At 41.5% G+C, this 18179-nt stretch overlaps 3 protein-coding genes and 1 pseudogene across 3 annotated transcripts; 1 reads left to right on the top strand and 3 right to left on the bottom strand.

The window, feature by feature from the left end:
• Nucleotides 1–487: 487 nt before the first annotated feature.
• Nucleotides 488–2651, bottom strand: LOC131779235 (uncharacterized). The gene is made up of 4 exons (XM_059095764.2): nt 2258–2651; nt 1852–2193; nt 1018–1752; nt 488–936 (listed from the first exon to the last, which is right to left on the bottom strand). The coding sequence occupies exons 1-4, from the start codon at nt 2649–2651 to the stop codon at nt 488–490; spliced, it is 1920 nt and encodes a 639-aa protein (XP_058951747.2).
• A 43-nt stretch (nt 2652–2694) lies between these two features.
• On the bottom strand, nt 2695–3072 carry LOC136282979 (uncharacterized). The gene has a single exon (XM_066171144.1). It carries the CDS (start codon nt 3070–3072, stop codon nt 2695–2697), a length of 378 nt encoding a protein of 125 aa, XP_066027241.1.
• An 897-nt stretch (nt 3073–3969) lies between these two features.
• Nucleotides 3970–4866, bottom strand: LOC136282978 (uncharacterized). The gene has a single exon (XM_066171143.1). The coding sequence runs from the start codon at nt 4864–4866 to the stop codon at nt 3970–3972; it is 897 nt and encodes a 298-aa protein (XP_066027240.1).
• A 7295-nt stretch (nt 4867–12161) lies between these two features.
• Nucleotides 12162–13648, top strand: LOC131779234 (uncharacterized; annotated as a pseudogene).
• The last annotated feature ends 4531 nt before the right edge of the window (nt 13649–18179 follow it).

Genomic DNA, 18179 nt, shown 5'->3' with positions numbered 1-18179 from the left:
ACGATAATGTTGTTGACAAAATTAACGTCACGCAAGTAATCACACAGTCTCCGACACACTCCCCCATGCGACTTGGTATGCGAAGACGCATGTCACTTAGGAGACTGAAATAGTTCGATTAAGTCAATAACGTGAAAAAGTTCATTGCTGGTCGCGTGGTCTCACACTGTAGCTCTAGAGGGTATAGGTGCTGTACTGGTCTTTCGATCACTCCTTTGGTTGTCCTCAACTGCACCACACATGTATAGCCGTCACGCCCCGGGAAGATTTGTTGAACGACAACCAAGGGCCACATGCTGCGGTTCTTGTTGTCTGTTTGCACTGCATCTCCAACTTTTACCTTGTGGTTTGCTGTCTCGTGAAATAGGTTATGACGCTCTCTCAGGGCTGTCAGATACTCGCGTTGCCATCTTATCCACATGTGATCCTTGCAGGTTTGAAGGAATCGTGCCCGTCTGCATAGGTCCTTGTCTGGGATGCGCCAGGTCTACTCTTCAGGAAGGTGCGTGGTCCACTGAAACAGGAAGGTTGCTGCTCTAAGGATTGGTAGATCTGGATCGTCTTGAACGTAATTGAGCAGGCGTCGGTTCACTTGGGTTTCCACTTCAAGAAGTACGTCGATCAGTTCATTCCAGAACAGAGAACCTCTCCCGATGACCTTGTGCATAGCTTTCTTGACTACTCCAATGAGCCGTTCAAACTGCCCGCCCCACCAAGGGGCATTACTAAGGTTGAATTTCCACTTGATATCATGCGATTCCAGGTAGCCTTGTAGCTTCTCGTCTTCTCGCACTTGTTTCAGCCACTTAGCTGCTTTCACAAAGGTGCTACCATTGTCTGAGTAGATCACTCTGGGACGTCCTCGCCTGGCGATGAGCCGCTTGAGGCATGGCAGGAAAGCACCGGTTTTTAGGCTTGGCACCAGCTCTAGGTGAACTGCTCGGGACAAACTACAGGAGAAAATCACCAAGTATGCCTTTCCTTGTCGTCAAGAGGTCAGCTTGTAGAGGATTGGGCCTGCAAAATCCGTCCCTATGACTTCAAATGCTGCTCCACCAAGGGTATGGTAATTAGGCATTGGTCCGGGGGGTGGTGTTGTTAAAGGCGGTGCTGTAAACCATTTACAGCCCCAGCATGTTGATCTAACAGACTTTACCAGCTTTCTGAGTTTTGGAATCCAGTAACTCTCTTGAACGGCGGCCATTGTAAGTGATACTCCCCTGTGAAGGTTCTCTGCGTGGATTCTCTGAACCAGCTTCCTGGTAAACGTGGAGTCTGCTGGAAGGGATACTGGATACATCCCCTGGATTCTTCCGCGGTACTCAAGTATTCCTTCTGAATTAGGGATAAGATTCAGTGCATTTTTCGTCTGTGTAAATTGAGGCTTCTTCAAATCCAGGTTCTGAACTCTACTAATCCAAAGTCTCTTAGTTCTCGCAGGTCTTCCCTTGTGAGGGGACCTTTGCGATCTCTGTGAGTGGTGAAAACGCCGTATCCAGGCTTGAATTGAATGTAGTGCTCGTTGTAGATCATGAGAGTTGAGAAGCCTATCGAATTCGTTCTGCTCTTCTTCTTCGAGACAATTTTTTGCCATGCTCAACACTTCTTTGATGACTTTAGCCTCCTTTTCTGAAGCTTGTGAATTTTTGGTAACAGGGTTTTCAGGCCAGCTCTCGGGATCTCGTAACCACGCTGGACCACTCCACCAGAGCTCCGCGTTAGTGACCAGACCCCCTCTGCTTGCAATATCGGCTGGGTTGTCAAGGGTTGGGACGTATCTCTACTTGACCTCCAGGTGTTGGTACTGGTGGTATTGACCGTTCCCTAAAATCCAATGTAACGCCACAGTACTGTCAAGCCATCCATAGACAGCAGGCTCAGTTAGCACTGTAGGGGCATTTTTCACGTTCATAACCAAATTTGTTGCCATGTGAGCGCTGACGAGCTCTGACCTAGGAATGGTCAGATCTTTCTTAGCCAGTCTTGCTTTGGCTGTGACGAGAGACTGTGTGACTCCACTCTTCTGGTGTATAACCGAGTAAACCGCCGCCCCAACTCCAATGGTAGACGCATCTCCAAAGGCGTGTAGTTCAAACGAATCGACTTGCTTGTGATACAGTGCCAAAGGTCTTTGAGTGTTTACTTTCGCCAGAATGGATTCTTTCCACTTCTCCCATCTTGACTTGACACTGTCTGGGATAGGTGCATCACAATGTAGAGAATGTAGTATAAGAATAAGGATCTAAATTTTGACCACCAGTCAAGAGATCGTCAACGTAGAAGCTTCTGCGCAGGCGTTCTACTTCCTCTGGGTATTTCTTGGCCCAGCTGTTTAGGTGGTATTCGAGGACTCCACCTAGGAGGAACGGCGATGGGGCGAGACCAAATAGTACTCTTGTAAGGCGATAGATTTCAATCTCTGAATGGGCGTCAGCTCGCCAAAGGAAACGAAGAGCGTCCCGTTCGCTTTCGTGGATCCTGATCTGTAAAAATGCTTTTCTGATATCACCTGCGAGGATCACTGGATAGCCCTTCTGTTGTATAAGTATGACCCACAGCTTGTTTTGTAGAACAGGTCCTGGGTACAGGCAATTGTTTAATGATGGTGAATTTGGCGTGGCTCTTGATGATGCATCGTAAACGATTCTCATCTTTGTAGTTTCGGCTGACTTTCGGATGACACTCTTATGTGGATTATAGAACTCTAGGTTGTGAGACGGGCGGTGCTGTCTCGATTACTCCTTCTGCTAGCTGTTCTTTGATGATGTCATCATAATCCTTTGTTAGGCAATCACACTCAAGCTTTCTGTTTAGCTTTTGTAGTCTTCTAAGACTGTTTTCTTTGTTTGACGGTACGTCTGGGTGATTGGGCTTCCATGGCAGGATTGTCTCGTACCAGCCTTCTGGTGAGCGTGTTAATCGTTCTTTGAACTCTTCGAAAATGACTGTCTGGTCCTGGTCTGCTGAGTCACGCAATCCCAGAACGTCGAGTTTGCAAAGTTCTTTGTAATTAGACTGGGTTGTCTGTGTGAAGAACATGACACTCTTATCGAATTCTTGGCCAGGTGACATGATAAATCAACCAAATTTCGTCAGTTCGGCAATGGGTGCGTTGTCCTCCCAGATGCATGGTTTTCTTTCTGTTTTTATCCTTGAATACTCTCTGCTCCCGAGGATTACGTGTACTGGCAGTCTTGCTTTCATGTCGTTGTGGTTAACATAAACACCTCTCAAGTGTGGATACTTGTCAGGAAGTTCGCGATAATTGGGGTTATCAATTGACAACAGTTCTGACCTGTTTATCTTGGTTGCTTTGACAGGAAGTGTAAATTGGTGGTTGACAGATTGGAGGCTCAAATCGTATACTTCAAATGCCGCGACCTTGGTTGACATCAACATATCGATTGACTTTGTTTGAACTGCAGAGGGCTTCATGCAAAGAAGGTCGATCAATTTTGCTAACACGTATGAGCTACCCGCTCCGGAGTCGATTAGCGCTCGGCATTTGATTCCATTGACCTCTACTACGAGAACCGGGAACAACCCTTCTCCGACTTGGTTTGTAATTAAGGCGACCCCTGTTGTAGGAGTTGGCTGATTAGTTTCTTGTCTGGGTGCATCACAAATGGACATGTGGTGACGCTTGTGGCATTGTTGACAGACGGATTTGCTAGGACAGAAGGCTGCGCGATGGCTTCCGGTGGTGCAGTTGAAACACAAACGTTTGTTGAGGAGAATTTGTTTGCAATCAGCAACATTTGTCACTCTTGTACATTTGACAGCTTTGTGATCTTTGCCGCAGTAAACACAAGGCCAACAGCGGGGTTTACCATCAGCGCCCCGACTCGTGTGATAAATTCTTGCTTCCTGGCGTACGTTCCGGTTTGTTGATTGCTGTTCTTGCTCATGCTCATGCTGGTTTATATCCATTGGATTTCTCCTGGTCCACAATGGAACTGCTTCTGAAAGTTATGCAAAGTCCCAGCTTTTCCAGTCAGGGTCGGTCCGGACGAGATATCTGTGGATCGCTGGCAATTTGTCTAGCATCATAGACACTGCCCTATTGACTTGTTCCAGTTTGTTTAGTGACTGCAGGGCTTGCACGCAGTACGTTAGCTTTTCGCTTAATTCACCAATTTTTCTCGGGTTTGGGCTTGATATTGAGGGGAGATCCAGAATCTCTTTGATGTTAGCTTTGACGATTTCTGACTCCTTTCCAAACCTCTCGCTTAGGATACTCTTTGCCCGATTGTATTCCTTAGCCGTGAAGGGCAACGCCTCTATTGCTCTTTTCACTTTGACATCCAGTAGTTCTCGAAGGTAGGAAAATTTCGTTATCGGTTGAACGCCCATTTTATCGATTGCTTCAGTGAATTGTCCCCAAAATCGTAGCCAGTCCATATAGGTACTGTCAAACTTCGTCATCATCAGTTTAGGAAACTTGGCTTGTATGTTGCTTGGCGTCGTTGTTGCTTGTTGGGGGTGTGGCTCAACTTGGATTTCTGCCTGCATCTCTATCTTTGCTTTGTGAAACTTAAGTTCTTCTTGCTTGACAATTGCTTCTGCTTCTCTTTTGCGGTCGTCGATCCATGTGCACATTTTATCCACTTCGCAATCTGCTTTTTCCAGTTGTGCGTCGATTCCGCTATTCCATGCCTCGATGTCGGCAATTTTTTCTTTCGCACCTAGTTTTGTCGCTTCTACTTCTGTCCGCATGCGATTTAGTTCTTTACTGAGGGATTGCAGGGTGGACAAATGTCTTTCAATCGCTTCTGACTTCCCTGTTTCTACGACGGTGTTCGTTTTACCAGTGCTCATTTTAAGCTGTGTTACTTTGATATCTAGATTTGCTTCAGTCTCTTCCATCTCCACAATCTTCGCATGAGCGGAAAATCAGGACTAAAATTATACTCACAACAGTTATCCTTATCCTTCTCCGTCCCGTCGGAGGTGCCACGTTTTGTAAACTTTGCCCCATTTACTAGGGATAACCGGTCTTCTAACGTACTGGACTCAATCAACAGACTCGACTGAGTTTAACTGTTTAATCGTTCTCGCGTATTCACTTGGTTACAGCAGACGTGTAAAGAGCTACTCTGGCAACTTGAAACGAGATCCTTATTCTTATACTACATTCTCTACATTGTGATTGATTGTCGCTAAGCACTATGAAAAAGGTTATTCGAGGTTACGTCAATCATGTACAAATTAGAAACTCCACAATAATGTTGTTGACAAAATTAACGTCACGCAAGTAATCACGCAGTCTCCGACGCTGGTTCGACATGCTCAAGATTAAACGCGTCGATATCTGTCACCGCTGCATGCAGTGAAAATGAAAAAATACACTTTTTAAAATAAACTCACCTGACTGAGAAAGGGGTAGATCCCATTCACAAAAAGAACTAGTTATAATTTTGGAAAATCTTTTCGATAAACACTGCATTTCTTGATGTTATAACTGGAAATAGAAGCTGGTCAAAAATGGCGCCAAAAGCTACTCTAATTTCACATGTACATGCTCGAAAAAGAAATGAAGCTCGTCACCGCTGGATTGAGAATAAAAAATATATCTAAAAGCTTACCTGAATGAGAAAGGGGTAGATTCTCTTCTTCACAAACAGAACTTGTTGCCATTTTGCTGAATCTTTTCAAAGGTTGATATAAACACAACACAATCCAGTTCTCAGTTTCTTCACTCTTCGACCAACCTCGTTCCCGTTCCCTGGATCAAAGACCCTGAGAACGAGGTTACCTCCTAACCAGACTCCTGCGGACTTGTCAAGGAGAACAAGGGCTCTGGGAACGAGATTAAAATCCATGGCGGACGCGAAGAGACGCTTGCGCTCCAAAGTTTAACAAACATAATGCAATCAGAGGATAATTTTCCGGTAACTAGTTGCTACTGTACAGGAACTCCAGAAGCAAGAGAAATCCGTCATCGTGGAAAACCTCATGTGCACTGTCCTCATGTGCACGTGCGCTAAATGTAAGGGACAAGCAGTATGGCGTATGACCACATGGAGGCATTTGAAACAGTCATCAACAGAGCTTACATGTACACCGGTTAAAAAAGCATGCAGCAATGCATTAGAAGAACCTGAATGCTCGCCTTTGGAACCTCTCATAGAATACAAAGAGCAAGATTTTGATCCCAAACATGTTTTTTGGTTTGCGGGAAGCTACAGCGAATTTCCATATTCAAGTGATGTTTGTGCTGGAGCCGCGCACATGGACCATGAATGCGAAGATTCATCATCCTCCGGTAGTTGTGTTGGTGCCTGAGGATCAATTGACAGTGATGGTGATGAAAGAGGACTGAGTGATGATGAAGCAGGCTCGGTTGAAGGTGGCGATGAGGAAGAGAACCTGAAGAAATTTGTGCAGGATAGCATTCTTTGCTTAGTTGAAATGAAACAGAAAATGGGCTGCTCCATAAATCATTTTGAAGAACTTCTTCAGTGGGGTAAGGACTTGCATACAAGTGAAAATAATGATGCTGCAATTCATTGGCCTAGAAACTGGGATGGAGTGCAATTATTACTTAAGGAACTAGGCTTTTCTGAGCCAAAACATTATTGGATTTGTCTTAGCAGTGACCATTCTAGTCGTTATGGGCTGATGGAATCGAAAGATGAACCTTGTCAACATTGCGGCCATTTAGGGACAATCCCATATTACTACTTAGGCCTGCCAGATAAAGTAAAAAAGTGGTGCTCTTCCCCTCAAATGTGTAAGAAAATGACTGCCCATTGGTCACAACGTGACCATTGGCTTCCTGATGAGATGAAAGAAGGTTGGGGGTGGCCAGTGAAGTATGAAATCTGGGATGGAACAAGGTTTGCCAATCTTGCATCTTTTTGGGATCCAAATGCAGTGTGGATACTTTCAGTCAGGTGCACATATCCTGGATGTAATACTATTATTTGTGCTACTGAAATGGTTGATGCCCCTGAGGCAGGTGGTGGCCTAAAGAAGATAAAGTGTTCTGCATGTGGCACCATATTTCATCATTCTCCGAGGGAAGCTTGTGGGGACCCTTGTAATATTGCCTATTGCGGTAAATTCTGTTAATCTCTATTTCATCACAGGCACCCCAAGCTCAGTGTGAGAGTCAGTTACATGTGGTACCGTATTCCATAATATCAACATGGCTGCAATTGGATTTGTATGGGAATCCTGGTAGTAGATTCAAGAAGATAATTATTCGCAAAATTTATCAATAAAAAAAGCCTTAACTTATTTTATGGTGTTGCTTGCTTCCTGCGTGGTTATTTTCCTGATTTAATGCAAGTTAAGCGATTTCTTTGTTTCCCATGTCTCTCTTTATCATGTTTATGAGTGCAAATACAGGGAAAAAAGGAACTGCTTAAATCGCATTAAATCAGGAAAACAACTGCACTATTGACTAAGAGCTATGTTTCTGTAACTGTGGGAATTAAAATTCATTTGTGAGTATAAATATTGTCTCAAATATTCCGAAATGTTGTTTTAGGTCACTGGGATGGTTGGCAGCCATTTTCTAGTACTTTTTGTGGATGTGGAGCCATAGAGGTCTCAATAGCCACTATGTCAAAAGTACACCGCTGTCACACTGATGAGATCTATGTTGTTGGTTTCGTCCCAAGTTACCTCATTCCAAAGAAGAGGGATGCAGGCGGTGTAATCTACAAGGAGTGTTTGTACCAGCTACCAATCATTACTATTATCCTGGTTTCAGATAGCAAGGCAGATTTCCTAATGAAGAGAAGTCTATAGTTAACAGTTTGGAAGTCTTGCAGGATATCGAGGAAGAAGAGCGCATAACTGTTAAGCAGGAAAAATCCAAGAACACTGGGTACACAGGATTGTCAATATTTCATAGACTGTATCCCCTCTACCACTTTCAATATGACAAAGATTTCGTCTATGATGAAATGCATGGTCTTCCTCTCAATGTCGTCAAACGACAGATTCAGTGCCTACTAGAAAGTGGCAATGAAGACCTTAACTGGCAGGTAGTTGATGAGCGACTTAAAAGTTTTCCATGGACTCATGAACATAGGACAGGACAAGTGCCCTCTGGTATCACAAAGCGATTTGGTTATTGGAAAGCAGAAGATTTTAATCATTTTGCATTTGCTGCCATGGAAGCCTGCTTAGGTGACATGCTACAAAACGATCCTGAAGCTAGGGAAATTCTCTGTTGCCTTGCCCGTATTATTGAGTTTTTCAGCAACCATGCTAGAAATGGCTGGAGCGAAGCTGATGCTTGTACATTTCACGAAATGTGTGTGAGATATACTAGATGTACTAGTAGAAGAGAGCCATGGTGTTGAAAGTTGTGTAATCACATTGCATAATCTCCTGCATTTTAAGGATGATATTGCTCGTTTCAGCTCAATGGATAACTACTCATGCTGGACAGAGGAAAGGGCCGTTAGGAGGTACATTCTTGCCTCTAACAACCACAAGAACATTGAAATTACTTTTGCTTTGAGTGAGGCAAGGCGAGAATTTCTAAAACTGAGGTAATCAAAACAACATGTTGAAAATCATCTAAATGCTCATCAAGCTGACATTTTCAAGGTAACTACCATTATTAATATTATTGAATGTTGGCGACTACTGTCATAGAAACCACCCTTGCAGATCAATCATACTTGCACATTTTGGTCAAAAGCCATTTTTAAAATATTTACATTTTCACAGACAAAACACCCCACGTGTGCAAGATTTCCTTACATTGTAAAGTGCAACTACTGTTGCCATGGCCATCTAGTCAACGAAAACCAATCACAACAATATTGAGAAGCCAAAAATTGTAAATTTAAAGCTAATTCCACCTTCTTTATTGTACATGCTTGGTTTTCCACATTCTTTTGGGGAAATGTACATGTACTTGTACACAAAATTTTCTTTTCTTTTGTTCTTTTTTTTTTGTTTGTTTAGCCTTCAGCACGGTCATTGCCGTTTGCAAAGAGACTTTTAGAGAGTTCCAAGGGCACAGTAAATTATGACCGATTGTCAGTCGGCATTCTTGTTGGTGGTGTTAAAAGTATGGAGCTATCTAATAGTGACTGCCAGACTATTAGCATTGCAAGAGGTGTTCCAGTTGATGATGTTTCAGTTATTGGATGGTGTTCCAGAAGTCTGTGAAAACCAGAACACTCTTTTGAGGGCTTGCGCTACAGAGTTGGTGAACATGTGATTTTTGCTGACCCAGACAAGGGAGACACTGTTGCTGTACTGGAGTGTTTGTTTTCTGTCAGAATTGACAATGTGTCTGTTCTCTTCTGCAAAGGGAAACATTTTAAATATCATGGAGAAGCAGACACTGGCGACAAGCAAGTCTGCCCAACAGATAACACAGTCATATTTGAAGCTTCACTTCTCAGCAGAAAGGTGATGCTGTTTGCAAGGAATGACAGTGATGATGAGCAGGAGGACGATTTGGGGGATGGTCAGTGCTTTATTCTCGTGGACTACATGCGCCGGGTGTTTCCTGTTACTGAAGGGACAGTTGTTGTTCCTTACTATCCTGTAGTCCATGACATGGTAGAAGTCAAAGGAAATGATGGGCAAGTCTGGAAAGCTTATGTACAGTCGTTCAACCTAACCCGTTCAAGTGTTAATGCTAGATTTTTTGTAGAGGATGGTACACAACCTGGTAAATGGGTACCTGAAAGAAGCCCAGTGCAGGTCATTCACTTCAACAGTATCCTTGGAATTTCAAAAGGTTACTGGCAAGCAGCATATTCTTGTTGGATTGATGAAGAGGAGTAATAATCAGTTCCAATGTTTTTATCATGATGATAGTATTCAGAGATGTTGCCTTGATCAAGTGTAAAATAACACCTTTCAAGGAAAGAAGTGCTGAAATTATGGATACTACCCACAAATGTAACTATGAATATTTTTAATTGATTTGTTTTGAAAATTAAGGAGAAACTGAGCATACAGACAAATCACAACATAATTGTCTTCTTTTTTATTGAAGTTCTTGTAGTTAAACAAAAATATTTTACCATACACTTGTAAAGAACCTTCATTGTAGGTACGGAAATGTATTTTCCTTAATTGAATTGGACAAAAAAATGATGGGAAAAATGATAGTTATGATGGTTTATCACTCAAACAATCCGAGTTTGCTTCTGTGGTTTTTTATTGGATTATCACCTGCTAGAAGTGATATTCCAATAATTTACCATAAAAACCAACTTGGAGTTGTTTTGGTAAATGACTGGTTTATCAGTCAGTAAACAATCCAGACTGATTTAATGGTTTTTTATTGGACTATTACCTATAAAACATAATTTTCCAATAAACTACCATCAAAATACCAACTTGGATTGTTAAACAACTGATATACCAATGATCTTCCAAAAATCTCCTTTCTCCTAAAGAAATTATGAAATATTCCAATATTATTCCAATATGGGATAGTTTAATTCAGATGTTTTCCAATTATAATCCAACTTGGAATCTCTCAATTTTTTCCTGTGATATATGCAAAAGGTAACTGGACATTTTGCACAAAAGACTTTTCAGACAAGTCTTTTAGCACAAGTTTTGGATTGTTTGCACAATTCTTAGTGGTCATTTCACACAAAAATTATAAGTGAGAAACATCAATATAAAAGAATTACGGTCAACTCGCCAATGGTCCAACTCGCCAACGCCAACTCACCGACATATAAAATCGAGTAGATGTCGGCAAGTTGGTCCTCAATCCAATACAACTTATTAGAAGTTAAACATACAGAAAAGTAAACGATATTTAGTAAAAAAAAGCTGGTGAATATTGGCGAACATCAAACAGAAGCTTAAACATTGGTGAACATTGGTGAACATCACCAATGACTGTAACAGCTTAGGACGCAAACGAGATACAGCACACTGTAAAGACTCATCATGACAATCAATCAGATTTTTTAAGAAAACTTGGCTCTCTAGATAAGATCTTTAGTAAAAAGCAATTCTTTTTATTTGCAACAAAGTTTATAAGGATCTCGAGGCGAATAAAGTAAAGTAAACATCGCCAATGACTATATCCACTTCAGACGCAAACGAGTTATTGTGTAACAACAACACCTTAAAGACTCATCATGTCAATCGCTCACATTTTTTCAAGAAAACTTTGCTTTCTAGACGAGATCTTGAGTAAAAAGCAATTCTTTTTATTTGCAACAAAGTTTTTAAGGATCTCATGCCAATCGGTCGTATTTATTTAAGTCAAGTCGATTGGTAAAAAGTCAACGCACAAACGGTGTTGTTGTCACACAATAGGGACTTTAAGGCAGGGGTCGCACTGTGGCCTTATTTTTCTTATGTCGCGTCATAAGTTGTCCCATAAATATGTTGCGACATTTACACCACGGGAGTCATGGAGGTGGCACATGTGCAACATAAATGATATTTGAAACCAGACTGTCAACTCTTTATATTTCACGCGCGAAAAGAGCGCCAAATATAATTTTTAGACATGAGGCTGGTGCTAGTTTTATTAGCGACATTTCTTCATTCTCTGTTTAATTTGTTCAATGTACAAAACCTTATTGGTTTGTACGCATTGTACAACATTCGCCAACGGCAAATGTTGGCCCTTGCCGCTTTAAACCAACGTCAACGGATGCAGAGAAGAAGAAATCGCTGATTTAGATTTTGGTGTTTACCACGGCCACGACAATCATGGTTCGAGATCCATTATAATGATCACCGCATTCCTGATGACTTCTTTAAACAGCAGCTCCGAGTTCGAAGAGCAACTTTTAATCAGCTTTTGAACCTCCTAAGTCCACATGTCACAAGACAAGATACATCTATGCGAAGCTGTATTCCAGCAGAAAAGATTTTGGTGATAGGTTTATACAGATTAGCACATGGGAATTCATATGTTTCCATTGCCCCCGTTTTTAATGTCAGGAAATCCACAGTCATTGAAGCAGTACAAGATGTCGTGAACGTTTTATACGATCTGCGAAATCGTTACATCAAGTTCCCTACTATAATCCCGGAGATGACTGAGTGCATTGCAACTTTTGAGAGAACCAGATCTGAGTTACCAAACGTTGCAGGTGCTATAGATGAGACACATATCCCAATCATCGTGCCCAGAGAAGATGCAGTTGACTATTTTAGTCATTACCAGCAGCATGATATGATTGTTCAAGGGATTGTAGATGGCACTGGGAAATTCATTGACGCAGTTGCAGGATTCCCTGGGAGTGCTCATGATGCAAGGGTTTTAAGAAACAGTAACATTGACCAAGAGGCTGAACAGGGAAACATTCTACAGGCTCCATGGATAGATATTGATGGGAATGATATAGGTCCATACCTAGTTGGAGATAGTGCTTATCCGCTAACACCCTGGGCCCGGTTGTTCAAAACTGCGATTAGCGCTAATCCGCGATTAAATAGGCTAATCGCCGATTAAATTTAAGTTGCCGATTAGTTTCTGTTGTTCAAAGCCCGATTATTCCTAACCTTCAATCAAACCAAGGGTTAAATCTAACCCTTCTCGCTAGGTGGATTAAATCCTTAATCGGCAGATTAAAAAATAAAAATCACAACATGGCTGACTTGTTGTATGGTTGTGTTGGTGTTGATGGGCGAAGAAAAAGGAAGCAAAGAGAGTTTAGGAGCATCGGTTTCACGATAGATGGATATACAGACGAAGAATTAAGAGCAAGGTATCGCTTTGGAAAGGAGTCTATAGAGTATATTACCGACCTTTTGGCAGATAATCTTCGTCGTAAAACCTACCGCAATCATCCTCTTTCCGCTCTCCAACAAGTCCTCATTGCTTTGCACTTCTACGCCATTTGTTTTTTTGTTTACATGGGAGTACATGTAAAAGAAAATAAGAAAGAAACAAAAGTCTAAAGTCCGTTAATTTTCACTTTGCTTTGTGTTTGTTAGCGAAGTATACATTTTATGCAAGGTATGGACATTGAGAGGTATTACAATAATGTTTCCATTTATAAACTTACCTGTTTCAAACCCCTGTAACCCAGTAAATGACGGTGTGTCACTGAACATGTTTATTATTTTTAAACTGGCTTCTGATGGGTTTGGGGGAGCAGGGCCACCACCTGTCTTCTTCTGTTCACTTTTAAAGGAACTGAATTCTCTTTTTGCGTGACTCTGGAGGTTTTTCCACTTGTCTCGTACTTCCTGTGTTGATCTTGCTGTCACACCGATGGCGTTTACCGCCTCCGAGATTTCTTCCCAAATCTTGTTTTTTTTTGCATTTGTTATACTGTTGGTAAATTTACTTTGAAGAATGTCCATATTTTCTTCAAATTTTTCCGTTAAAAGCCGGGCCCTGGCTCATAAACCATTTCCAGAGGGAACAAATGATCCCGATGAAAAAACCTTCAACAAAGAGCTAAGCAGGGCAAGAGTTGTTGAAGAGCGTGCCTTTGGAATTTTAAAGGGACGTTGGAGAGTGCTACAAAAACGCCTAGACAGCTCCCTCAATTTTGCCATCAAGATTACTATTGCATGCATTGTTCTCTATAATTTTTGTATAGAAGCTAATGATGACTGGGATGATGACGACGACGACAGCCCACCCAACAACGATGGAAACAATAATGTAGTTGCTGGAGATGCCGATGAAATAAGGGGTGCACTAAAGGACTTTGTCTGCGGCAACGTATAGATAGCTCAAAGACAGTTTATTTTTTATTTGATTTACAAAATTAAAAAGTTAAGTATGATTGTACTTCTGTCTATTTTTTCAAACTCGATCGCCACTTGTCTCGTGATTTCTGATGCTTAATAACACGAAACTTTGATATTCCATTATGCTAAAATGTGCTTAATCATTCAAACATGTCGCTATAATCAGTTTATTTTGAATCGTTTCATGGAATCATCTGATATTTGAAAATAAAACTCACTGTACTTTAAAATAATAATGATCATATAACATATCAATGTGTAATGACAAGAAATCACTACATTAAATCGCATTTAAATAGTAACAAAATAATAGTTTGTGTGTTCAATTCATTATTCAGACAGTTCATTCAGTTCATTCCTTTTTATTATTTTCCACATACTTATTAAAACAGCCAACAAGTTGGGACATGAGCTGAATTTGCTGTCCTTGCGAATCTTGCATCCGCTCCATAAAACTAGCCATTTGTTCCCCTTCAGTGGCAAGCTTTTTGATGGCCTTGCCAATTGTATCATCTTCGCTGTCGCTGTCGTGCAGGCGAGCAGGCCACTTTTGACCCTTTACTTTTTTTCTTTCACGTCTTCTTGCCACTGAACTACCAGCGGTTGTAGGGGTGGTGCGACCAGCCAAACTGGAACTGCTCGACGCTTCAGCAGCACTTGTTTCTGGACTATTTGCTGAGCTTCCACTGTTTTCTGCAGCCTGCGTGCCAGCTTGCTCCACGTTGTTACACGTGATGATACCACGGCAGCCAAGGACAGAATCAATTATGTCGTAATGAGGACTTTTACGCAAATTTCCCCCACTTTGCCGACGATTCCAGTCCTTCTTTTCTTTGTACTGGTTCTTCAAATGCTTAACTTTGCGCTGGCACTGGTCGAAAAAATATGCGAGCCAAAGGGTGCGAACAATCCATCCCCATACTGCGAATAATCAGGTGAATAACGTAAATTCGTAAACTGGTATGGGTTGAAATTCGCCATAATAAAACGTTTGAAGAGAAAACCGGTGACTAAAATTTTAACCCAATAGCTGTAGCTAGCAGTTCACACTTGTTGTCTTTGCAGAATTGCAAAACTCCAATTTTTGCCCGTATTTCAGATATGATTGACGTTGACGACAGAAGAAAAACAAAAAATTGTTATTTTAAGGCCATTAGACAAGATATGACCTGCTTTGAGGCAGGACATCGGCTTCTTTGATCTTTAGGTCCTTCGGACAAAGTTATGTCTGGGCGCGACAAAAGGGTCGCACTTGTCGCAAGCATGCGATGACAGATTTTATGTCTAATGTAAACACCAAAAGCACTAGTGCGACCCCTGCCTAAGATCCAACAACGTGGACGTCGTCAAATATACGAAAGCCGCGTGGGGCCTGTGTCGAGGACGCCGTGTTCATGGCGGGAAATTTTAAGTTATGATGGCGGGATTCAATGATGCGGCTACCCGATTATAAAATAAAAAGAGTAGTGAAATTACTTTATTTCTGAACAACAGAAACCGATTATAGTATTGTTTTCAGTGCAAATGGCGACTTTTAAAGAAACTCGCGAAATTTTGCTGGCCAGCTATCCCTCTAATATCATTACAATTGAAGAATATGCTTTGCTTTTCGAAGAAAACAGTTCTTCAAATTCCGCAATACTTTGTATGCGACCAGGGAACTGTGAAGGGCTTTGCATGCTTCTGAAGCAATATTCCTTTCCTTGTCGATACTCAGACATGATACCTATTTTTGGAAGGCCAGTACCAGAACTTTGCATGATATGCAACACCGCAACAGACTGGATTTATGCACATCATACCACAGCATCACACAATGGAACCGAACCATTTTAAATCCACTAGAGCTGGAAAAGTACGCGGAAGCTGTTTTTAACCAAGGGGCGCCAATAAGCAATTGCTTTGGTTTCGTAGACGGAACTGTGCGGCCAATTACTCGACCAGGGAAAACCAGCGATTGTTATACAACGGCCACAAACGCGGACATGGATTGAAATTTCAGTCCGTGGTCCTACCAAATGGGTTGATTTCACACTTGTATGGTCCAGTAGGTAAGGCGTGATACCAGCAAATTACTATGCTTATAATCAGAACAAAGTTTAAAACTATTGTGGAAAAAGTGAGTACGAATTTCATTGGCTTTTCCATTGACTACCCTCACCCTCACGCCCAACCGGCCCATTTTCCCCTTGCTTCTCTCCGTCAGCAATAAACAAGTAAATTGTCTGTGCATAAATATTGCTTTTTATCTATATACTTAAATTCTAATCTTGTCTAAACAGAAGGAAGGAAGCATGACGCAGCAATGTTGGCAGAGTCAGGCCTTTACAACAGTCTCCGGACACATGCTGTCTCAACAACCGGCCAACCAATGTGTATCTATAGGGATCCAGCTTACCCACTTCGGATACATCTTCAGGCACCTTTCTGGCAGCGAGTACTGACTGGTTGGTTAGGCAAGTATGCTCCGATTCCTTACAATGACTGTGACAACGAATACATCGGACAGACCAAACGCCAGTTTGGTACACGGTTAAAAGAGCACCAAAAAAGCGGTTTTTCTTTGCAAAAAGGAAAATTCAGCTTTATCGGAACATACTTGCCCGACCAACCATACAATTGGGTGGGATAATTCTAAAATTATCACCACTAATCGGCGTTACCACCAGCGCCTTTGTTTAGAGGCTTGGCACATTAACTCCGCCCACGCTCCTTTAAATCATGACGATGGCGGTCTGCTTCCTGACGCCTATTTACACCTATCAAAAAAAAATTTAAATTTTGAACCTTCCAAAAACGTTGAAATAAAGTCTAAACTACAGTCATCAATTTGAACATCTAACACAGTTACACTACTAATATATTGCTTTTCAATAGAAGCCCAGACTTAGTTCAATAACAACAAAGTGAACGGAGACCTGAGGAAATAAAGCAAAATGGAGTTTGTTTATTTTGGAACTAGTGTTTCAATAATCTTCATCAATGCTGTAGTTTGCTGCTGCTGTTGGAGCATTAGTAAGGATTGCATGTCATGCGTTTGCTTCTGTTGTTCCTGTTGTTGTTTTATCATTTGTTTGAACATATCCCTATGCTGATTTTGTGCTTCAACCATCTGCTCCTCCTCCTGTTTTCTCAAATCCAATTCTTGCTTCTTAACATTCATGTCTTGCTCCGCTTTAAGTTTAAGAAACTCAACCATTTCACTCCCACTTCTTCTGCATTTCTTTGCTTTGCTCTGCCCCTCCTCGGACTTTCTCTTTTACTGAGTTTTCCCCATTGCCTCCATAGCAGTCCTACGCATTTCTTCTGCTTTCAGTCTGTCTCCCTCCATCTTGTCCTTCTTTTTGTTGTCTTCCAGGTCGTGCTGCTCATCGGCAGACTCTTCCTTGGCAATAATCTGTTCTATAGCTACGTCTACTTCTGTTTTCGTAGGGTTTGTACCGCTTTCCTTCAATTCCTTAGCCTCCTTTCGTTTGAATCGTTGGACCAAAACCCCAATATGGTCTCGAACTGAGTGTTTATCCACATAAAAAACAGGATCTGTGATGCCGTTTAGGGTATCCGCCACTTTTTGCCACAAGGCACTTCGCTGATCGGATTTCCTCTTGGCACTGAATGGGTTTACAAAGATTATTTCTCGGCAAAAAATGGAATCATGTTCCTCCGTCCAGTTCATAATCCTGCAGACAAAAAGAAGCGATACATGTTTTAAATATACGTGTACAACTACAAACAACTTAAAGCAAACCTGGAATTATGTGAAACTGATGACTTCTAACAAAACTTGAATCTAACTCGCCAATGGAAGTGTATGTCCAGTTATAAATCCGCTAACGGCTTAAAGCAAACATTTTGCGGACAGAAGCACTTTATTGGCAAACATATTCCTCTACATGTATATAGTTCTGTATCTTGTCTTTGTGAAACTGCTGTGCCCGTAGCCTCTAAAATTAAAATCTCACTGAAACAATTTTTGCGGAAAACAGTGTGTGAATTGAATTGCCGCAAAATACAGCACAGTGCTGGTAAAGGACTCAAAATAAATTTGAACATACCAGGAAAATCTTCAAGGTAAAGGAAATACTGTAATCGGGAACAACATTGCTTTTATACAACAAATCAGTATTTGCTTTTTAGCTGTAATTCACTGAACGAACAACGCAAGAATCTACTCACTGCGGTTTGGTGTTTGAGGCCATGAGAACTGTCTTGTCTTGTCTGTTCAGAAATATGAGTGAGCCCGACAAGAAAATACAAAAAGAAATGACAAATGCAGCCGGGATGATAAAACTTTCGATATACAAAGAAAAAATGCCAATTTACTGTGTTTTTGTAACTGAAATAAGTCAAAATACTTACAGTTTGTTGACAACGTGAAAATGCTGTCCAGTGCTGTCGTCTTGAGCAAGGACGCGACTTGTTTACGTCACGATCATGCGCTGTGGTAATCATTTTGGTATTTTTACTTCCGGTCAGCTTCAGTCACGTCTGCGTTGTTTGATCTTAAA

The sequence above is a fragment of the Pocillopora verrucosa genome, chromosome 8, assembly GCF_036669915.1.
Source record: "Pocillopora verrucosa isolate sample1 chromosome 8, ASM3666991v2, whole genome shotgun sequence".
Classification (NCBI taxonomy): Eukaryota; Metazoa; Cnidaria; class Anthozoa; order Scleractinia; family Pocilloporidae; genus Pocillopora; species Pocillopora verrucosa.
The sequence above is the reverse complement of the archived record's forward strand: the minus strand, read 5'-3'. Positions and strand labels throughout refer to the sequence as shown.